The 24857-nt window shown below is 36.2% G+C and overlaps 1 protein-coding gene and 1 long non-coding RNA gene across 15 annotated transcripts in view; one reads left to right on the top strand and one right to left on the bottom strand.

Moving 5' to 3' along the window:
• Window positions 1–4043, top strand: part of LOC127449108 (forkhead box protein P1-B) — a 258227-nt gene extending 254184 nt beyond the window's left edge. For 12 of the 13 annotated variants that reach the window (XM_051712289.1, XM_051712285.1, XM_051712284.1 and 9 more), the window contains one exon: window positions 2566–4043. In XM_051712289.1, coding sequence (XP_051568249.1) covers window positions 2566–2710 — 145 coding nt within the window. In that variant the 3' untranslated portion in view covers window positions 2711–4043. The remainder of the gene's footprint in view (window positions 1–2565) is intronic. The other variant, XR_007898662.1, reaches the window with a different exon arrangement.
• Window positions 4044–9923: 5880 nt separating this feature from the next.
• LOC127449130 (uncharacterized) lies at window positions 9924–24490 on the bottom strand. 2 transcript variants are annotated; one of them, XR_007898663.1, is made up of 3 exons: window positions 24429–24490; window positions 16488–16537; window positions 9924–10055 (listed from the first exon to the last, which is right to left on the bottom strand). It is a non-coding gene; the product is annotated as an uncharacterized LOC127449130 (long non-coding RNA). The 2 variants fall into 2 exon arrangements; XR_007898664.1 differs by lacking the exon at window positions 24429–24490 and adding an exon at window positions 23982–24077.
• Between the last annotated feature and the right edge of the window lie 367 nt (window positions 24491–24857).

Below are 24857 nucleotides of genomic sequence, written 5' to 3'. Positions count from 1 at the left end.
ACTTGACAGGCCGTCAGCTCACTCGCTCACTTACATGCCTGCCACCGCTCGCTGCAGTCCATTCTTTTATCGCCACGTCGCACGTTGTTAATCTCCCTCATTTATCAATTCAAAGTGAAAACCTTGTTGTCGGGCTAGCTTTGGAAAATAAAGCTGGCAGGAATAGGTGTAGGAAGTGCTGAAAGGAAAGTGGAGTTATCAGAAACGCCGTTATGCCACCTCTGTTAGAGTTTCATTGTAGAGACAGCCGGTCGTTACTCTATTTCTGTTTTTGTTGGATTCTTATTCAGTAGACAGTGGGGCTCTGGTGATACAAACAAATAAAGATATATCGCGATTCTTTTTCCTCACAATACTTTAGATCCTTGTTTTGATGTTAGATATTTTTATTATTATAATTATTTATTTGTAAATGATTATTTTCTACAGTTTAATAAAGAATTATTAGTATGATCAGAGATGCTTCTATGGGGGTGCCAAAATTTAAGTGAACCGAGTGAGAGAGATTGAAACCATTCCCGCAGTTTCAATCGCTATCAAATTAGGACATCATGATGCATTACGCTGTATTGAATTTACTTTTGTAGCTTATGTACAGTAAGGTTCAAAATTCAACACTGAGTATCTGGGATTCAAAATCGAATTGAAAAATAAATAATATATATAAAATATACACACACAGACCTGTGCAAACGTTTTAGGCACTTTTGAAAAATGTTGCATAGTGAGGATGTCTTCAAAAATAATGAAATAAATAGTTTTCATTTATCACTTAATATCATACAAAGTCCAGTAAACAAACAGCACCAATTCTCCTAGGTACACCTGGACACAGTTTTTCTTGGTTGTTGGCAGATAGGATATTCTAAGCTTCTTGGAGAATTCGCCACAGTTCTTCTATTATCTCAGACAGACACTATGTTCATTGGGGGCCATGATATCTGTTGCAGGGCTCTCTGTTCTTCTGTTCTAATCTTTTCTATTTGCAAAAGTAATGTTTGGGAGTCTGACATTTATAATTCCTATTGACACACTAAAGCTGAAGATATCAATAACCATCTTAAGACAAATGCTTTTGTGAAATATCTTATGTGCCTAAGACTTTTACACAGCACTGTGTGTGTATGTGTATATATATATATATATATATATATATATATATATATATATATATATATATATATATATATTTACATTTTAATTGTTACAATTTGTAACATTGACAATGTGAACTCCTATGTGCAAAAGGTCCTGAAATTCATTCTAATTTTTCAGTTGCACTCCAGTTGCTATGCTGATGATTAGGGGTCAAAACACCAAAGGTGGATTCCTGTTTCAAAGAGAAAACTTTTCTTCTACTACGATTAAAATAAATACATGCAAAAAAAATACTTGTCCTGGGCTGTTTGTCTGATTTGCACTAAATTTTGTATGTACCATCAAAAGATGCTCCTGACAAAAGGTTATCAAAAGAATTTTGATTTGTTTGCAGTTGTTCAAAAGAACATTTTGAGGTGTGGCCCATTATGACTAATTAGCCTGTCTCTTGTCAGTGCAATGTACAAACTTCACAAAACTTGGTACAAGTGCACCAGAAGACATTCTTAGAGCACACGCCAAATTTAATCAATTTACAATGCTAGGGGGTGCTATAACTTAAGAAAATCCTAATTGTGCAACTCAAATCAAATCACTTTATTGTCACACAGCCATAAACACAAGTGCAATGGTGTGTGAAATTCTTGGGTGCAGTTCCGATCAACATAGCAGTCATGACAGTGATGAGACCTATGCCAATTTACAATAACATCAAATTAACACAGCACAATTTAGACATCTGATATACACATAATTACACTCAACAATATACAAATAATAACATACACTGTACAGTATACCTTTTATACGCACTATATAGATACACATTATTCAATAAAAATAAAAAATAAAAATATATAAAAAAGTATATATAGTATATATAGAATGTACAGTATTGTCCTGTATTGACATTCAGGCTGTCGGTTGATAGTCAGTTGTTAAGAGAGCCAGAGCATAAGGAGGAGCATAAACAAGCCAGTTGTGCCCTCCGAAAAACTATCAGAACCGCAAAACGCCAGTACATGAGCAAGATTGAAGGACAGTTTAACACCACCAACTCTAGAAGCATGTGGCAGGGAATAAACATCATCACGGACTTTAAAGGGAATAAAAACTCCACCATGAACACCACTGCCTCTCTCCCGGAAATGTGATCAAACAAGTGGAAAATTGTCACCAAAAGCAACTATATCCAAAGCATCCACAGGATCTGTTCTTTCAGATTTGGTCATGTTCTCTTCACACATGCTTGGACCTTGATAATTGCCACTTGCGTCTATAATTTGTAATGGCAAAAACAACTGAATTACAAAAAAAAAAAAAAAACATGCAGAATACAAGCATTTTCACAAGTAGACTTTTGGACTCCACTGTAGCAGCCAGTACATTTATTTTTTTTTCGGAAGTGAGAATGGAGGTGATTTGCGGTATGAAATTATCATTTTCTGTCTGTTTTTCTCTTTCCAGGCATCATATTAGTGTAAAAGAGGAGCCACTGGACCCGGAAGAACATGAAGGTCCCCTTTCCCTTGTGACGACAGCCAATCACAGTCCAGACTTTGACCACAACAGAGATTACGAGGACGACCATGTGAACGAGGACATGCTGTAAGCCTGGTTTCTCCCAGGTCCTCTGACGAAAAGGCCAAATGAACTGCAGTGAGAGACCGGAGAGACCACTCCAGATATAGCAAGACCAAGACTGGATTCACAATCCACTTGTTGACAGCTATTAAAATGTTCCAATTTACTCTTTTGTGCCATTAAATATGAAACGAATACAAGATAAGAAAAATCTATTCCATTTGGAAGTATTTTTGATTTGTTTCTACTTTTCGGTTAAAAAGACACGCATACATTTCTACTCGTTACTCGATGAAGAGACGCTTGGTACTGGGGGCCTGCTTCTACAGTACTTCCTTTTGGCAAAGTGTCACTGAGACCAGAGTGGACTTGAAAACACAGCTGAGAAAGACTGGCACGTCACCCTCTGAGTCGAATAAACACTGATCACGAACTACAGAGCACACGCACACACAAATCATTAACGCTTGAATGAGCGTGTCACTCACGTGGTGTGTGTGCACGTATGTGACTTTATTCATTGTCTCGGCCTTCAGATCTTCTTAAGTTCGCTTCCATTGCAGCTGAGAGATATCTGTCTGGTGTTTTTGAGGGTTCCTGGGCAAATAATTTAAACGTTGTGTCCTCTCATTACTCTGTGCTGTTAGCTATATATCCTTTTTTTGGGTTTGTTTGTTTTGGTAACTGATCAGACCTCATGATTAATGACATGGAGTGTGCTTAGCACTGGATGAATGTGTAACGGTTCTTTTCGTGTTGTTTTTTCCTCTTGAATTCTTTTCCTTTTAAAATTCAAACAGAATGTCGCATTACCGTGTAGTATTTTTCTGTCATTTGTTCCTTTGCAATTTCCACAGTGGCATTGCCCTTGCATGCGAACTCTCTCACACACACACACACACACACACACACACACACACACACACACACACACACACACACTCTTAAACTCATGCTCTTTCCCGTTCATGAAGTCCATCTGCAAATGCACTACTCGTAATGAAGGCTCCCTCTCCATGCACCAATGAAGTTTAATTTACACATGGAATGAATGACAGAGAAATCAACGCAGGTTAACGTTTATCACTATGAAATTAAATGTAAAAAAAAAAAATCCACTTTCATGGTGATGCATGTTAGCGTTAAGCAAATCGTTGATCGAGACCATCATCTGTATTAAATTAAAACATGAAATGTCATAAAGGTAATAAGCACCAGAGAGATAACTGTTAGACAAAAGCTAATTGTGATTCCTGAACTTTGTTGGCAACTTTTTTTGTTTCTTTTCCGTTCTATAATTTCAAAGACTGACTGGATGACTTTTAACTGCATTCCCTGTCGTTTCAATATCTGTTTTACCACATCAATGACCAGCTTACTCTCTCTGTTATTAGACATTATTAGTAATTACACATGGGATAGAAAGTTAAAGGGATTATAAAACAAGGCTGACATTACAGCCATGACCACTGAGCATTACAGCAGTGGGGCAGCACCCTATGACCATCCACTTCTTGCCAAATCAACTTGGAAACGGTTGAACTCAGAATGCAACTCAGAATTGGAAACTGTTGCCAATTTAGAGGACGGGCTAAATGTTGGGACTGCGCGATTATGAGAAAAGTCTTCAACAAATCTTAGATTGATTTTTCCGTAATGTCTGCAACCAACCACTTTATTTATTGCTTTTTTTTTCTTTTTTTTTTGTCATTTTGTTTTTACTGTTTTTAAGTTGATACTATGTGTCTTATCTGTGACTACCAAAGGTACAAGATACTACAAGTTGATATATATTATGTTCCATGCAATAGCTAAACAAAAAGGCCAAATATGCTCAGTGTTCCCTGCACTGGCTAGATGCAAAAATTGTGAAATGTGAGAGACCAACGCTTGACCAAATCAAAGCAGTGTTGTCTTTGGGCCAATGAAAAGGGAAAAAAAAGGAGTGTTCTATCAGGAAATGATGGCTATAAAGGAGAAGGATATGGATGAAAGAGTTTAGAACTGTGTTCACTGTCGTCACAGGAAATTTAAATCTAGGAGGGGGAAACATTTGCATAACCCAATGTGAACTGAACATCAAACTGGACCACATAATGGTTAGTTTTATTTGTTCTCATACTTGTCATACTATTTGTGTGAGTGTGTGTGTGTGTGTGTGTGGGTGGGTTTGGGTGGTTTACAAGGACAATTTTTTTAGGTTACAAACTGGTAATTACAAGGGTATTATGCTATAAATGTGGTTTATGTGGACATGTCTAGCGTCCCCATAATTCAAGTCGCTTAAAAAACATACTAAACAATGTTTTTTTGTTTTTTTTTAATGTAAAAATGCAGAAAGTTTTTTTTGTGAGGGTTAGGTTTAGGGGTAGGGTAAGGGGATAGAATCTATAGTTTGTACAGTATAAAAATCATTATGTCTATGGAGAGTCCTCATAAGGATAGCCACACCAATGTGTGTGTGTGTGTGTGTGTGTGTGTGTGTGTGTGTGTGTGTGTGTGTGTTGCCATTTTATTCTTTGAAACAACTGTATGCCACTTATCTTGTAAAATCCGAAACAGGATTCCCGATGTCCTTTGCTAACCTTGGCAATGCTCTATGATTGTGTTTTAGTGTCTGTCAACTTATTACTTTTTTATATTAAAAAACACTCCTGTCAACCAATAAGCTGGGTACAAGGTACTTTAATGGCAGTTACTACTATGTGTAAATTTATATAAGCATTTTGTATTGGTGAAAAGGGCAATCTATGGTTCCCTAAAATGAATCAACATCTAGGCAGCTGAGGGAGGGACAGATTCAAGCTGATTGGTTAGTTTGCTATTCTTGAACAGGTAGACAAGACCATTCATCGCATGTGTAGCTCGGTATTACTGAAGAAATACAGCATGAAAAACTGTTAGTACTCATACCTCAGCTCAAATGAGTAAATACAAAAAGCGTTTCACTCAGTTGCACTTAGTTATATGTCTCGCATGTTTAGTCTAAAACTGTAGCAAACTATTTTAAGAAAAAGATAAAAAAAAAAAATTATATATATATATATATATATATATATATATATATATATATATATATATATATATATATATATATAAAGGAATCGAGCTTGTTTATCATAAGGGTCTCTTGTTTTCCTTTAAACCAATCCAAACCTCTGGCCTTTTTATTGTTAAGAAACTCCACTCAGATTGCCTCAATAATATATTTCTCTTTTTGCTTCTCACCATTTTATTTTTTTATTTTTCCAGATACAATAAACTGTTTCCAGGACTGTCTCTGCTGTTTTTAGCTTTTGTTGGTGTAGGTTGTGCATACACCACTATATAGCTTTCTTTGTCCACTCATTTTCTCTTTTTCTGATTCTTTTATAAGAACAAAAAAAGCTGTTTGTATCACCATTTTTGCTTTATCACAACTGCTTTTTATTCACTATTAAAAAAGACGGAAAACACAAAGAAATGAGCTACTGCTGTATGTATTCCAATCGCAAACTGTGCTGCAAGTGTAATTTACTTAGTGATCCATGTTTTTTTCTGGGGGAAAAAAGGGAACTGCAGACATCTGGGAGTGAGAGGGGAGGGAATGGATCCGGGGATAATCCGCAGTTTTTGGATTCTAAAAAAGTGTAAAATGGAAAACAGATTTGTCTCTGTTATCATTGACCTAAGCGGTTCATACGGTCTTTTTTCTCGCTTAACTTGTGTTAAGCTGTTTTTAATACTTTCAAAGAGATCCTACTTTTCTGCTCTTGATTAGCTATAAAGGCAGGTGTGCATCCTAGAGCAGGAGGAAAAGGCTTGCATGGCTAATAATAAAGTTGGAAGAGAAGTGTATTAACCAGGAAGATGTCATAATATTGTCTTGTGGGTATTATTCTTCATAAAAAAAGAACAATTATGCAGTGCCAGGATGTAAAGACTGTTTGGTAAAATGTTTTCTGTTTCTTCATAATCCAATAATATTTTATAGGCAGTGTTGTTTTTTTCTTTTTTTACATTTGAATTTATATATCTAAATATTCAACCCTCTGAGACCCAGTAAAATGCCACTATTTTTAGATTTTGTTTATTATTATTATTATTAAAGACAACCAGAAAGTGTCAAAATATTTTTTCTTATTTTGAACTGTATATCTATTGTTTTATCATAGTAAACCTTGCAAATTTTTAACAAAGATTTTATGAATCAGACTTACACAAAAATGTTATCAGAAACGCCCTCAAAGATTTTTCAGAGGTAATCACTCAAAACAAATATCCTCTAAAGAGGGTAATCAGGTTGTGTTTGGGATACGGTTTGAAAAATCAAGTGCATTTAGTAGATATTAAATTGAACATACTGTATTTAAAAGTTAAGGGAAAACTCCTCTCTCAATGTGAGTAGTTGAGACAGTTAACAGAAACTTTTCATTGTACACTGGATTTTTGCAATTCTCATATCTCGCCGGTTGCTTAGACAAACATCTGTTGACCCTCTTTCACCAGTCATCAGTAATGCCATGATGCTCAAGGCCCCATCACAGACTAGATCATGGCTGTAAAGTGTATAGTACTTGTTCTTCCCTGTACTTCTCTCTCTCATTTTCTCTATATCATTCCCACTTTTCTATTTTCATTTTCTCAATCTGTTATCGTCACTCTTTGTCACTTTGCTGCAGACTATTATGTCATATTTGGAATCTAAACCGACTTGCGTGTTCGATAAAAAAGCTTTGTTTACATTTTTCTGGAGTGTCGTTTGTCTCTTACGTTACCTGCTTGGCATGAAAAAGTAGGGCTAAAACATATGTAGTCACACTGTAATAAAAGATACAGATAATTGTTTTTCTATGTTTTCATAAATGCATCAGGCTGGATTAAGATAAGGCTCAAATCAGAGCGACTTTAATTGCATTTATCAGTTTTTCATTAGATGATTATACAGTAGATACAGATATTTGTGGTGTTTGTTATCAAATGTGTGCTATGAAGTCCAGAATGACTAGCAGTATCATGGCAGCTCACACATTAAATTACCTTCTAATTAAAAAGAGACAGTTAAACTGTCCTTTACCAACAGCAATTTAGGTATCTGCATTTGACCAGCTATAAATTGTGACTGCATTAAAATTCCAGAAATATTAGTGATATGGATGTCTTGATGGAAATTAATGCTGATGAGAAGTTTGCTTTTTATGAGGGATACACAGGGTCATGTTAGCCACTAAACAGCAGACAGGGATCAGGCCAAAGCATTTTTAATCTCGTGAAACGAGCAATTACAAATAGTTGCATTGATTTGTTAAAAAGCTTTGGGTGACATAAATTGTTTCCCGCTTAGCTTATTGCTCTGATACATAAATGTCATTGAGTATATTATTAATTAAAGATGCTGAAAGACAAGATTTAAAGGAAACGATATAAAATTACGGTTACACTTTTTGCTGGTCATATTTTATCCCTTATTTGGAGCTTCTTCGTTTTATTGCTGTTGTCTCACTGATATTATGTTCTCGTACAAGCCGTCTTGTTCTCCCTTCATAATCTGAGTCATAGGATAGTTCTGTGTCTGATTATTTCAAACACAAATAATGCTGGTTTATTGTCAGGGCTGATTTTAGAGAGCATCCATTCACACACACTCTGTGGTGCTATAGTTAGTCTTTGGTCAAGAGCCATATTTCATGGCATGAACAAGAACCCCAAAAAGTAAGGTATTAGGACATGTCACACTTAAAAATGTATGAATGTCACTGATTAGGATGACAAAATATCAAACCAAGTGGCAATTACTTTACATTTTACATTTATTCATTTAGCAGACAATGAGGAAGGATATAACATAAGCAAATGGTGGCCAGAAGAAAGACTTTACAAGCACACATTACAAACACAACATTTCACAAACAGAAGTTTGTTAGGTTGTCAAAATTAAAAAACAGAACAAAAACTATTTGGACACTTTCTGTTGTCAAACTTAGTGGAACATGTCAGTAGTTAATTAAATAAACCTGTGGTGCCTCTGCAATGGCACTTGTAGGAACATCATACATCCACTAAAAATGGGACAATTGATTGCACAAATGACTAAATTTAAATTAAAGTTATCATTAACCCAAAAATGAAAATTCTCATTTTCCCAGATGTGTATGACTTTCTTTCATCTGATGAACTCAAATGAAGATTTTTAGAAGAATATTTCAGCTCTGTAGGTCCATACATTGCAAGTGAATGGGTGCCAAAATTTTGAAGCTCCAAAAATCACATAAGTCAGCATAAAAGTAATCCATAAGACTCCAGTGGTTAAATCAATATCTTCAGAAGCAATATGATATGTGTGGGTGAGAAACAGATCACTTTCACATTCTTCTTGTGTTTTTGGTGATTCGCATTCTTCATGCATATCGCCCCCTACTGGGCAGGGAGAAGAATTCCAAGCAAAATCAACTTAAATATTTATCTGTTTCTCACCCACACCTATCATATCACTTATGAAAATATGGATTCAAACACCGGAGTCATATAAATTACTTTAATGATGCTTTTATGTGCTTTTTGGAGCGTCAAACTTTTGGCACCCATTAACTTGCATTGTATGGACCTACAGAGCTGAAATATTCTTCTTAAATCATAATTTGTGTGCTACAGAATTAAGAAAGGCATACACTTCTGGCATGAGGGCGAGTAAATCATAAGAGAATTTTCATTTTTGGGTGAACTATCCCTAAGTCCTTTTTTTTAACTATAAATTCTCCTCCCTCCCCTGTAGGTGGTGATATGCACAAAGAATATGACTCACCAAAAACAAAAGAGGAATAATGTGAAAGTGAAAATGAAAGTGGAGATTTATAGTAAAAAAAAAAAAAAAAAAAAGGACTTGGATATTTATCTGTTTCTCACCCACACCTATCATATCACTTATGAAAATATGGATTCAAACACTGGAGTCATATCAATTACTTTAATGATGCCTTTATATGCTTTTTGGACTGTCAAAGTTCTGGCTACCATTCACTTGCATTGAATGGACCTACAGAGGCAAGATATTCTGTTTAAAATCTTTGTTAGTGTTCAGCAGATGAAAGAAAGTCATACACATCTGGGATAGCATGAGGGTGAGTAAATTACTTATGGTGAATTATACCTTCAAATCTGAGTGTAAAGGATCTTAGTTCTTGGGCAATGGAGGAGTCAGGGGACAATGAAGCAGGTTCAAGTTCAGTCCTTTTATTCATAAACACAATTGACGGTAACCGTTGATAAAGAAAACGTTTTAAATAAATGAAAGCACTCCAAATCATTAACACTCTCTCAGTGCCGTCATGCTTTCTGGTCACTCTCTTCTCTCACTGACGCTCTGGCGTGCCTTTTCAGGTCTCCCACCGCCATCACTATAATGAGAGACAGGTGTTAGAGATAATTACGACCCAGGTGACGAGCCTTACCGCTCTCCCGCAGACCGACACCTGACCACGCCCCCCATGCCACACTGAGAAATGGTCATTTGTTTGCAATTATATTCATACAATAATTGCAGCTTAAGTGTTCAAATACTTTTTAGGAGCCACTGTTGAAAATAACGTTTGTAAAAGTGGATAACATTGCAGATCTACTCATGTCATCGTAACAGAGTTAGAGGAAGTGCATATGTATCAGCATGCATGGTAAAACTTGGTAAAGAGATGTACTTGGAAGAGAGCTGACTGATTAAAGATCTCAGATTTCAAGTTGTGGGGGAAAATGTTACTCTAAAGGGCCATTCAGAGTGAATGCATTCTTGCTTTTAAAAAAAGCAAGATGCAGTACAATGAATGGAACAGAACGCAGGTGTCTCGAGACACATTTTTAAAAGTTTGTTATTTTATATTGACAATGGCATCTTACACAGTGTAACGGTCAAAATGTCCGTCTGAGCATGGTTGCACAGAGGAACAATTAAAAAACACCACAGATGGACGCAAAACCACATTTGGTGTGAAGGGCCTCTAAAAATGCACCAAATCCCAAGAGTTGCATTGCCCCCTAATTAGGGGTGGGACGATATGGTTATTTCACAATTTGGTTCCATGTACGATATGAGGTTCACGATTCAATTTGGCAAAACAACACTTAAAATTACAAAATATGACAGAAAATGTTTAATTTTTAGGAATAATTTCTACATTCTATAAATTACATCAAATCAAATCAAATCACTTTATTGTCACACAGCCATATACACAAGTGCAATGGTGTGTGAAATTCTTGGGTGCAATTCCGATCAACATCACCCACCTGTGTAATTAATGTTATATCATAAAATTTCACATATTATAATAATAACAGCTGTTACTGTATGAAATAATGTGTATAACAAGTGCTAAAATGATACTTTCTTTGTTGTAATATTACAACCATGGTCCTCACAGGGTTAAGAATGGCGGCAGTTTAGCAAGTGTTTCAGATGCGTATCTGTTACAGATGAGTCGCACAATTACTTTACTGCATCTATGCTGTGTTTAAAATGATTAATATGCCTTTTTACTGTTTGATCAACAACTGACTATAAAGAACAGAAAGGATGTTAAAAGACACATTATTCAATGAAAGTGGAGTGTGTGGATCTCATTTTTGATGGACACACATTACACAGAAGAAATGTTCCATTTTAATTTCAAGCACTTTTAAACAAAAGGGTTTTTCCAGGTATTCCAGTACTTACATTTCTAAAAGCTAAATTCAAACACTTTAAGCATTTAAGGACCTTGGGCGAACCCAGTAAATAGTGTAGAAAAAAACAACGGAGAGATTTTGATGTTTGGTGGGTCATTTAATTTATGATCACATGGACAGAAAACAATATGACACATTTTGAGATATCGATTTTCTCTTGATATGGTTCATCATTTATTTTGTTTTGTAAAATTTCGAAAGTCTTCCTTCTATTCTCATCCCCACCCCTAATCATTCATCAGAGCCCTCAATCCCCACAATCTCATTTTGACTTGCTTACTCAAGATTTTAAAGGAATTTATTTTGTCACTCACTTTCTTGTAAGTTTACACAAAAAGCAATGTTATGACATTCAGAGGCAGAATGTCATTGCAAAGAATAAATAACTTTTGATCTTGAAATAAAAAATATGACTCTGAAAAAAAGAAAAAAAAATCAGTTCCTATCATGTCATTCACACCAGTCTACTTGTGTTACAAAGTAGGAGTCTACCCCTTATTACCAAAAGCCCACATTCAGTGAAGGCTTTTGCAAATGAAATGGACAGATTAGTGCATTATCTTATTTACATATATTGAATTGCAGTAACAGGACTCCATTCCTGCCCCTCGTTTTATTCTAATTAAAGTGTGGCAGTGCAACAGCAATCCACACAAGAGCTTTGCTTTAATAGTCAGAGCTGGCAAATTCCCAATCCAGCAACGTGGCAATTAGCAAGGGCGGCAGTGTTTGCTATTCACGGTTTGATGTAAAAAAAAAATTAAAAAAAAGGAAAGTTTATTAAGATGAGCTGCTTCGAACACTGGTGGCCAATAGACCTGCTGCAATTACATTCCAATTATTTGTCGGTTTCTGATTTTGTAAACCGCCACTTAACGCATCAGTTAAATTGACACACTGTGCTGCTTGGTTTAGCCTGTAATTAAAACATTTTGTGTTAATTAGATGATGACCACTTCATTCCAGGGCCTCTTGTGCTTGGAGCTTGTTTTTCCATCCTATATTTTGCATTGGGCATGCTGTTTGGATCATGGGCTGTCAGACACTGGGTTAATCAGCCAGTGTTTTGTTTCAATTACTACCAGCTGTTCGAAAGGCCTGCCTGTCTCTCTCAGTGCTGCATATGAAAAAGGAATAGAACAAAAATCAAGGAAAAACAAAAACTTGTGAATATTTATGAAAAAATTCATTTTTATTTTTTTTTTTTTTGTCTAGATTTATAGTTTACAATTAAATGTTTAAAATGAACTGTTTTGCGTACCCACATTTTTAAATAAAATTATTATTATTATTATTATTATATATAATTATTTTATTATATTACATATAATTTATTTATTAAAATGTTTATGTTTTTGTAAACCAGAAAATTACATATTATTAAAAAAAACTCTATAACTAATAAAAATATTATATTATATAAAAATATTACTGTGCATTCCAAGGTATTTCAAAATAGTGGTGCTTATAAGAACACATTTGTATATGTGTTAGTAGTACCTTTTTCTCTTTTTACTTTATGCAAAAAGACAAAGAAAGAATTACTTGGATTAATTCCCACATATTTTCTGCATTCAAACAGGATATTTGAATAATTTATATGATGCAAAACAACATGAATATTTACAGGTCTCACCGCTTTATGCCACCATGCATTAATGGATGTGACCAAGTTTACTTTTCATTTACATATCAGGAGTGCAAAAAGCACATTTGCAAATGCGTTAATCAAAGGTCAATACATTTTTAACCATTAAAGTAGGTCTGAATGAAGGAGGAGATGGTCTGTATTGTACATCATACTGTACACTGATCAGCCACAACAATAAAACCATCTGCCTAATATTGTGTAGGTCCCCCTCGTGCCGCCAAAACAGCACCAACCCGCATCTGAGAATAGCATTCTGAGATGCTATTCTTCTCACCACAATTGTACAGAGTGGTTATCTGAGTTACCGTAGACTTTGTCAGTTCGAACCAGTCTGGCCATTCTCTGTTGACCTCTCTCATCAACAAGGCATTTCTATCCACAGAACTGCCACTCACTGGATATTTTTTGCTTTTGGCACCATTCTGAGTAAATTCTAGAGACTGTTGTGCATGAAAATCCCAGGAGATCAGCAGTTACAGAAATACTCAAACCAGCCCGTCTGGCACCAACAATCATCTATGCGATTATCTAATCAGCCAATCGTGTGGCAGTAGTGCAGAGCATAAAATCACACAGATACAGGTCAGGAACTTCAGTTAATGTTCACATCAACCATCAGAATGGGGAACAAATTTGATATCAGTGATTTGGACCATGGCATGATTGTTGGTGCCAGATGGGCTGGTTTGAGTATTTCTGTAACTGCTGATCTCCTGGGATTTTTACACACAACAGTCTCTAGAATTTACTCCGAATGGTGCCAAAAACAAAAAACATCCAGTGAGCAGCAGTTTTGCAGACGAAAACACCATTTTGATGAGAGAGGTCAACAGAGAATGGCCAGACTGGTTAGAACTGACAAAGTCTACGGTAATTCAGATAACCGCTCTGTACAATTGTGGTGAGAAGAATATCATCTCAGAATGCTATTCTGAGATGTGGGTTGGTGCTGTTTTGGCAGCACAAGGGGGGACCTACACAATATTAGGCAGGTGGTTTTAATGTTGTGGCTGATCGGTGTATATACAACTTGGTGTTTCTAGTACAAATGAACTTGCATATCAAAAATATTAAGTGGAACTGCCATGTTAGTATATGCTAGATGGAGTTAGTGTATTTGCTGTGTTTAAAAACAGATTGTCAGATGTCTACAGCATCAGAAGTCCCTTGTTCTGACAATGGTGATTGCAACGCAAATAATGGCATGACGTTAGACGCAAAACATCAACGAGTTTAGAGAACATCAAATCCAAAAACCAGCATGCCCACATTTCCAAACTGTCTCATTAATATTTGGCATATTACTGTATGAGATTAGTGCCTTTACTTTACAAGCCTTCACTTAGCTCTTGTACACACTTTTACAGATTTGTATTAAAACAGCTTGTGATGGGACCCTCATCCTGTGCAACTCTCTGCATCTCTCATTTCAGCCCAGATTTAATGCGCTTCTTCAGGGGAGGGGAGGAAAATAACTGTTATTAAAATATGTCATGGCAGCTGTTTACCTGCAGTGAACCTTGATTGAAGCAGTGTCTGACTTTACACTGATGCCCCACTAATCTCTATGACTGGCATGTTAATTTCCCTGACGCTGCCATTCAAAAACACAAACACAAAATGTTGGTTTTAGGTCTGGGACCCCGGCTAGAGTGAATTTCAAGTACTTATTCAAATATTTCATTAAAATGTAAATTTTACATTGGTCCAACGCCTAGCTGTGCACAAGGCATGACTTAAGAAGTTATGAAGTTATAACACCAATCTTTTTTTTTTTTCCTCCTTTCCAACGGCAATTAACTTGGACTATAAATGTCCTTGCCTTGTTTTATCTCCTCTAACCGTGTGCCAAGAAATGCATCAAATGCAACAAGAGTTAGACAGGACAGCATTGACCGGTATTGGGAGGAAAAAAGACACTTAAACATGTGCCAATTAAACATCAAGCTTTCTGCAGACTGGTAGCTAATCAATTCTCTTATCAGCACAAAGTGTAAATGCACTGATGAAAATTGAAGCTATGCAAGGATAAAGCCACACTGTTAAGGATTTGTAAATGAGAGAATGTCCCTTAATGCAAATCCATGATCTAGAGGGGATGCTGGCATTGGAGAAGATTGATATTGTTCATATGGGTATTTAAAAAAATGTGTATCAACTCCAAGATTTTAGGTCAACAGTGTATTTGCTGCATGCTATATAGTTAAACAATATTTAGTGAAATGCTGTTCAGAATAGTTTTAAATGGAGCATAACATGTCACATTGCAAGACATTTTTTCAAAAATATTTTATGTAAACTTTCCATATATACTGTACATACAGTAGGTCTGTTAAAATATACAGCATCAATGCATGTAAGTAAATTATACGCAGGGACAAACTGTGACTCTATAGATCTTTAGTCATTGTTAATATATTAGTCAGCCATATTAAACATGACATTCCAGTCATATTAGATGTTAAATATAGCCTATATTTCAGATATTTAAGACATTAAATTTCTCAAAGGATGTGCAGTCTAAAGTTTAGCCACAAAAACAGAGATATAACAGTGTATTGATAGGAACAACACATTCACAATGTCTCAAGCATTATTATCCCTATATCTGATGTGTGGGGATAACTAGTGATGGCAACTTGATTTAATCTGTCACTTCCCGAACTGCAGGCTTTTGTTTTTTTTTTTTCGTTTTCTTTATTTTATTTTGTTTTTTTCCTGCCCGGAACAAGCGTTCACACTTTGCAAATTCTGGCACATCGAGTTCCGTCTCCCTTCCACTTTAATTCGATGGTGCAGACAACACTCTCCTCCTGTTTCTTTATCTACTTCGCTCTCTTTTTTCTTTCATTTTTAACATTCAGGAGGAAGATAAAATGGTTGCAGGTGGTGATGAAAATAAAAGCCATCCATCATTATTTATTAGGCATGAAAAATATACACAATAATGTAATTTAATCTCTCAGCAGACAATTATTTCCACATATTGATAATGCAAAGCGAAAAGTGCCATGAATCCTAATATGATATTTGCTTTTATTGGTGTATAATACAAGCAGAACAAATAATGTAATTGTATCAGGAAGAGAATGTAATTATTTGCACATGCTAACACTATAATGGCAATCTGCCTCAGACAATGGTATCATATTATTTTGCTGTGCTTAACTAGTTACAATTTGCATTTACTTATTATGTCTCAGTGGCAATAAAGCCACCCCCTCATGTGCTTGAAGTCCTCCTAAGTAGACCGCTGTTATTATTTGAACCCCCGTCTCAAACTTTTGATTGTTTGAAACTCACTGAGATTTAAGATCATGAAAGTTTAAGTTTACACCCAGGAGGTGTGTGTCGGCTTTATTGAAGAGTTTGATAATGTCATCTTGCATTGGGCTAATTTGTTTCAAGTAGTTGTCTGCAATATATCCGAGTATATTAAAGTTAAGTATCCAAAACTCACTTTAATGTCACCTCTTTTGATAGCAGTTCTCAACTTGTTGCAGGTCTGTTCTGAAAATAAATAAATAAATAAATAATTAACAATACACTCAGAAATAATATACTGTAAATTATATATACTGTATATACACAAATAATACAATGTGACTAAGCTTATAATTGTGCATTGTTAGGAAAGCAAAATAAACAGGCTTAACTTTTAAAAGCAAGGAGAAAATACTTCCTATGTCTTTGCTGTTGACATCAAAGGTCATGCATACAATCAAAAACAAGGTTATTTTGATCACTTGGTAATATGGCTAATATTAACACAATATTTTGCCTAAGGTTTGTTCCATGCGTAAATAAATCACACTTTTGCTACTGTTTATGCATTTACAAAATTGTTGCAATCAGCCTATGTAACATTAATAACTTTATATTGTTGGGCCTGTGCAATTCATGGTACAGTAGTATTAAAGGAAGTGTTCATGCAAAAATGAATACTCTACCTCAGGCCATCCCAGATGTGTATGACTTCCTTTCCTCTGCAGAACACAAAATTATTCTTTTTTTAAGAATATCTCAGCTCTTTAGGTCCATACTGTACAATGCAAGTGAATAGTTGCCAGAACTTTAAATCTCCAAAAAGCACATAAAGGCAGCATAAAAGTAATCCATGCGACTCCAGTGGTTAAATCCATATCTTCTGAAGTAATATGATAGATGTGAGAAACAGATAAAAATGTAAGTCCTGTTTAACTATAAATCCCCACTTTTACTTTCACTTCTACTTTCTTCTTGTTTTGTTTTTTAGTGATTCACATTCTTCATGCATAATGCCACCTACTGGTCGGAGCTGGTAAAAGGTGGAGATTTATAGTGAAAAAAGACTTAAATATTGATCTGTTTCTTACCCAAACCTATCTTATCACTTCTGAGGACATGGATTTAACCACTGGAGTAGTATGGATTACTTTTATGATGCTTTTATATGCTTTTTGGAGCTTTAAAGTTCTGGCCACCATTCACTTGCATTAAATGGACCTACAGAGCCAAGATATTCTAAAAATCTTCATGTGCATTCTGCATAAAAAAGAAAGTCATACACATCTGGGATGGCATGAGGGTGAATAAATGATGAGAGAATTTTCATTTTGGGTGAAATATTCCTTTAATCATTTTCAAAGTTTGATTTTATGGACATTTTTGTTTTCTTTTGTACAGTAAAATTTTTTAAATATATATATATATATATATATATATATATATTGCATTCAGCCTACGTTAATATTTTTGAATATTGTTGGACCTATGCAGTTTATGGTAATATTTATTCATTTAAAAGTTGTTGAAATTTGAACCATTAAATATGAATTTTGGTGAATTTTATGCCCAATGTAAAATTGTGGTCCAGAATCAAAACCAGTAGACAACCACTGTCTATAGGTTATTAAAGTATTCTATAAATATAACTACAAACTATATACATTTCATACTGTCCATTGTTCTCTACCACCCCCAAAAATAAAGCCACACAAATGCAGTCTTAGGAAGGCAAAGGCAGTCTCATAATAATTAATTGTGACCCGACATGCGATGAAAAACAAGAATTCTCCCAAACACCGGACTTTAAATAGATTTACTCGATTATTTGTAATGATTAACCATTAAACATACATTTAAAAAGCATCTTGATGCACAGACTGTCAGGGCACATCAGGCATGGGTCCTTCTCGCCTGTATCTTTAATAAAATGGTGTTCATGCCATATTGAACTAATGACCAGGAGAGTCAATGTAAAATTAGATCAAGCACCCACACTTGTGCCTCCCTAACATTATGAAAATGTTTTATTGATGACTCATTACAGGCCGTCCGGCGTGAGGTGAGGGCTTTTTTTTCCTCGATCCATCCTAATAGAAGATGCAAAGCCTAATAATGATAATGCCTCCTGAATAATTAATCCCTCAAACCCAATCCATCTCAACACGGGACATGTACATATTTTAGTGGCTCATTTGCATATTTAGAACAAACAGCAGCACAAACCCATTAGAGGACCAATGCTCACCTCTTGTGTTTGATGCATAGCAATGAAGGGCTTTTGAGTGATTGGCTTTTAAGAATTAAGACGGGGGTGGCTGCTTTAGTGTAAGGATGCTGAAAACTCATGATGTTTCTTATTTTAGTGCCAGCTCCCATACTGCGTGCTCCATGCATCCAACACCGGAGGCAAGAGCTAGTGCTCCAAAGTCATTAGTGATTTGTAAATGATATTTGCTCCCTTGTGACATATCATTTGAAATGCTATTTCTAATAATAACTGATATTAAAAACAAGACACTCTTATACCACTGAACATTCCATAAATACAGAGGTCTTGGGGGGTGTAGGGGGGTTGGGGGGGGGAGCACTTCTTAATGTCAATATGACATGATTCAAAAACACATCGAACAAATATTAAAGATTCCCCGGGGTTTCTTATAAACATTGAACTGTCTTTCGTCACAAAGGCGAGAATTACAGTATACCAGGGAGATTACACTCCAAACTGGCCGAGGATAAACTTGGACTTGGAATGGAAATGGAAGAGCGAATTCATTTGGATATTTTATGGCAAGGTTTCATCCATCAAGCTAAAATAATGGCATTGTGGTGGATTCCGGTTGCTGTAGCGCAACGAATCAGAGGTGTGGTGATAAAGCAGCCAACGTTTCCTTTTGCATTGTGTGCAGCATTGTAACTGCCTCAAAACCACTCATTTGAACTGTCAACTCCTTCCTTAATGACTCCTTACAAATCCCACAGCTTCCTGTGGTGCATTTCCTGTCGAATTCATCGCGGGGGAGGGCGAGATAATGGAAGCACTAGAGAGAGAGAGAGCGAGCGAGAGAGAGAGAGAGAGAGAGACAACTGGTGCTACACTCTTTGCCAGCTAAACCTGTTGTCACACCAGTGATTTAGCCCTGTTACACCATGAATTCGGTGAAATTAATCAGGGGCTCAGCGATCAATAGGGCCCTGTGGTAAACACAAAAAACGAGAAACATGGCCTTATCACCCGGTAATGCTGCCAATCGGCACCAAATGAAGCCCGTAGACCTTCCCTGGATACACCACTGGTCTTTGAAATTAAAGTCAGCTTTAGTAATCCACAGAAATGGCCCCCTTAGACCATTCTAGCTCAAAGTTTAGTTTCACCTCGGCTGGCGATAAAGCATGACAGAAATACAGAATGCTATCTGCTAGCTGAGGAGTCTGATAGGTTCTGCCAGCTTATCATACAACAGGCAGCTAACCTTCCTTCCCCTGTGCCTGGCCCCCGAACAGAATTGAGGAGTCAATCTACAAAAGCAGTCATGTTTGGTTGTAAATAAGACCATGCATTCTCTCCTCGAAAAAGAGAACGAGCCAATGCAAGTACACAAAGCATAAAAATGTTACGATTTAACCTCGGTTCTCCCTGAAGTCAGAACATGGTGTGTGCAAGAGGCAATGCATGTAAATCCAGGCCAAGTCAGGGGCTGCAGATTGACACAGATCTAGCCGAGCGGGTTTTGTCTGCACCAGGGTGGGATTAACAAGCTTAAAGAGGGCTTAAACACCATCCTCCAAGTTTACCTGTTATACTGCATAACTTCATCAAAGGAGGGGTGCAACGCCACCTTTTAAAGCCTTTTTTATGTTTGTTCACAGTTGTCAGTCACAGGAATGAACTCATTTGCAGGGTTAACGCTGGTAATCGGTTCGAAAACAAACCTCAAAGTTCAGGGTGTTAAGTATTATTGATGTGAAATGGACTAATAAGCGGCTTTCTGCGAGTCATATTTTGCCTAAGAAGATATCTAACAAATGTAGTCATTTCAACACATCAGGTACACATCAAAGTTCACATTTCTGAGTGTTGGAGAGTCTCGGCATCAGAACGCTTTTCAATGTATTTATTTTTTAACCTAAATCTGTCTTTAACCTAAATTTTTAGATTTACACATGGTAAGCTAAAACATCTTTGTTGCTGTTTATTTTTTAAGAATAAAGTTAAGGTGTTTCACAATATGCTTATCATCTTTTTTTTATACCCGGGTTAAATTCACTTTTAACTCTGGGTTAAGAAACGTTTCACTTTTCATTTTCAAACTTGTCTTGAAGGGTTCTTCTTCATCTACCTAAACATCTTAGGCCAGCGCCACACTAGCAGAATCAAAACAACTGGATTTTGGCAGAGGGTGTCACACATGCAGATCTCACTCTCTTCAGTCAGAGGTATGGCACACTTGCCGATACAAAATGGTGGAGTGGTAACAAACATAACTCCCCCCGACTCTCTCTCTCTCTTTCTCTGATTCCCTGTCACGTGGAGCTCACCGAAATAACAACACGAGTACCGAGTGAGCATAAACAATTGCAATAGCGTGATTTAGGGTGCTTTCAGACCTGTAGCTTGCTAAATTTGTTCCAAAACAGGGGCTAAAATAGTTACAATGTTGCCATTTCTTTATGGTTCGGTTCACTTTAACAAGGTTATATTTTAAAACGGACCAAAACTGTAAAATTTCCGTTGTTATTTTTATCCGTCATTAGTTGCTTTTGCATTATTTCTGCATTGAAAAAAAACACACTTGTGCGCACACATATACACACAGAAAGAGTGAAGCAGCGTTTTTATCTGTCAAAAACTTGCTGACGCCAGCAATAAAAAAGGCTATATCCGCGTTTTGATGATGAATTACAGTAATGAGCTAAACTTCAGATTTCTTCTCCATCCAAGTGATCCATATGCAGCTGCCTGTGAATTAAGAAATTGCATTCAATAAAGACAGACTGTTGTGGCTCCGCTTTGTGATGTAATTTTAGTGTTGTAAAAAAAAATGTTTGGTGACAATCTTTTTTTAATTTTAAAAGGGGTTTAGCACTGCTTATTTTTTTACTTCTGAGTGTGAGAGATATGAGTGTATATTACTATGAGTGTGTAGCTATAGCCTGTTTAATCCAAATCACATTAAGTTGAAGGAGTACATCCTAAGTATTAGCTTGTCTTTGAGAAGTGAATAGTTCTTACCAAATACTTTTCTGCATGTTTGAAAAGTGCAAGTATGTTCATTTTGGACAGGATGTGGCTCTGGGCACTGAGGCTTTGAGCGCTAGCTCCAAGGCTCTGCAGCGAGCACTAAAATTTAGACCCTACAGGCACCAAAAAAAGAACTTCAGTTAGCTGAGGTGAATTTAGGGGAAAAATGCTAAGCCAAGCATTTCCCCTCTGTGTTTTGACTGTAAACAAAAATCAGCAAATAAAATGGTGCCAGCCAAAACAAAAATTATTTGGAGTTTGTTTTCTGCCTAGAGGTTCACGAGATTTCAGGGTGCTATTTCAACGTGAGGCACGCCTAGCTTTTTGGTATCTCTCAGGAACTGAGTGCCGTTTTAAAAAGCACTGTATTTTGTTTTGTTTAGGTTTGTATTTTCCTCCTAAACAATGATAACATTTTTCTGAACCAGAGTCGCTGCCAATGAAATTAATGGGAGGGCTGTCAAGTGCATACAGGAAGTGAGCTTTTTAAATAAACACTGTTTCAAAATTAATCCACACCCTCATTGTTTACTGTTGGAGAGCACAGTCTGGGTGTGTTGTACAGACAGCTTGACATTGGCCTCCCCCAATTAATCCACCTTGACAAGGCCATTCCAATTTAGAGGGAGGGGGGAAAAAAAGAAAAAAAGATAGAAAGCTAGAACAGGGGGAGTGGGGGAGTCAATATGCAAGTTTTCTCAGATAGAAGGCAGACAGATTCTAGATCAATGGAACACCTTAATGACTCTGTCATCGGTAAGACACTCTTGGGGAGATTCAGAAGGTCTTATTTACATGACTGATGGAGAAATTTAAACACAACTCTAAGGCTACAAGGCTAAGGCAGTACAAAAGAATATGTAGGTGTATTAATACACTGGCGGCCAAAAGTTTGGAATAATGTACAGATTTTGCTGTTTCGGAAGGAAATTGGTACTTTAATTCACCAAAGTGTAATTCAACTGATCACAAAGTATAGTCATTACTGATGTAAAAACAGCACCATCACTATTTGAAAAAAGTCACTTTTGATCAAATCTAGACAGGCCCCATTTCCAGCAGCCATCACTCCAGCACCTTATCCTTGAGTAATCATGCTAAATTGCTAATTTGGTACTAGAAAATCACTTGCCATTATATCAAACACAGCTGAAAGCTATTTGGTTCGTTAAATAAAGCTTAACATTGTCTTTGTGTTTGTTTTTGAGTTGCCACAGTATGCAATAGACTGGCATGTCTTAAGGTCAATATTAGTTAAAAAATGGCAAAAAAGAAACAGCTTTCTCTAGAAACTTGTCAGTCAATCATTGTCTTCAGAGACAAAGGACAACTGGCTCTAACAAAGACAGGAAGAGATGCGGAAGGCCCAGATACAACTAAACAAGAGGATAGGTACATCAGAGTCTTTAGTTTGAGAAATAGATGCCTCACATGTCCTCAGCTGACAGCTTCATTGAATTCTACCTGCTAAACACCAGTTTCATGCAACAGTAAAGAGAAGACTCAGGGGTGCAGGCCTTATGGGAAGAATTGCAAAGAAAAAGCCACTTTTGAAACAGAAAAACAAAAAGAAAAGGTTAGAGTGAAATGTCACCCGAGTATCTGGACAAACTGACAGCTAGAATGCCAAAGATCTGCAAAGCTGTCATTGATGCACGTGGAGGATTTTTTTGATGAGAACTCTTTGAAGTAGTTTAAGAAGTTCTGAATTTTTTTTTTCAAATTTTAATAGTAATTTTTCATGTTATTAATGTCCTGACTATAAATTGTGATCAGTTGAATGATACTTGATGAATAAAAGTAACAATTTATTTCCATAAGAGCAAAATCTCTACATTATTCCAAACTTTTGGCTGCCAGTGTATATTAATAATTTTATGTAAATTATACATAACATAAAGTATATATATTAAGTACTTAAAGTAAAAATTATAAAAAATATTTTTATATATTTTTAAACTTGTTTGAATACATAACACAATTAAAATAATTAATAAATATAAAATAAATAATAAAAATGACTTTCAAATCTTCTCACATTTCCAAGCCAATATATTGACATTTTCAAGCACCATGTCAGCTGAATACTTTATTTATCTACTATTTTAAAAGTAATTTACATTTATAAAGCAATGTCAAAAATATATTTATTCTCAGTTTAGTTGTGCATCTTTGTAACTCTCTATGTTTACTGATTTGATTGCTTTATTTTGACTTATTTTATGCAGAAAAAAAAATCTGTATAAAAATATTAATAAATTGAAGTGTGTTTTATCATTCAATTATCAACTAAAAAGTTCCAATCATGCCATCACGGCACAAATACAGTGTCTAGTGAACAAATGATGCATAACATTATAAATCTTGTACGTAAACTCATGCACATAGTCATTTGTATCATTTCCATATCTTCCCTGTGATCTTTTTCCAAGTAATTTTACCAACTTTTTCTTCTCCCTGTTGATTCAGATATTCCAGCACACTACAGTCAGATAAAAGACTCTTTCTGAGTGCCATCATTGGTCCCTGGCCTCTGGGAAGTCTGCCGTAGAAAACTCCAGTCACTTTGGAAAGCTTTGTTTCCATGCGCTCCACAGTTGGCCACTTTAAAACAAGCTCGAAAACTCATGAAACCTGACCTCCAACTCATGAATCAAAGTGACCTCATCCTCCACTTCTCCTGCTTATTGCCTTTTAATGACTCCTGATTCATATTACCTTTGAATCATGGCCGACATCTTTGCCTTCACCCAGATTCACTTATTTGTTATTTTGATCCCAGCCAGCTTTTGCCGAGCTCAAAGATTTGTCTGGTCCCACCATATGTTCACAAATAGATGGCAACAAGAAATGAATAAAAACAAATAAAAGGAAAATATAATCATCACACACCACCGCAAACTGCTCTCCGAGGCCTCCTGTTTTCCAGTCTCGGCTCCACACGTGGCCAGCCTGAATATTCAAGAGACATTTATAGGAAATAAATTAAGAGACAAATTCAAACCATATGGCGGTGGGGGGATGGGGTGTTTGCGAAAGGTCCTGCATCAAAGCTCGCTCCGCAGATCACACCATATTAGCTCTGTTTTTCCAGTCCAGCAGAATCAGGGAAAAGAACCACAGCCTCCCTGGCGATAGGAAACATATGAGTGTGGACAGCAGACAGGGAGCCCAGAACACAAGGTTGAGGGCAAGGCATCGGTAGAAACAATTACAGTCTGTGTGGGACATGTGGCCAAGCTGTATCATTTGTGTGGTTCAAGAGTATTGTTTGTGTGTTTGTGTATGTAGCATATGTGAGCTATTTGTTCTATTTGCAAG

This window comes from Myxocyprinus asiaticus, chromosome 12 (assembly GCF_019703515.2).
Source record: "Myxocyprinus asiaticus isolate MX2 ecotype Aquarium Trade chromosome 12, UBuf_Myxa_2, whole genome shotgun sequence".
NCBI classification, from domain to species: domain Eukaryota; kingdom Metazoa; phylum Chordata; class Actinopteri; order Cypriniformes; family Catostomidae; genus Myxocyprinus; species Myxocyprinus asiaticus.
This window is presented reverse-complemented; position numbering and strand designations above follow the sequence as displayed.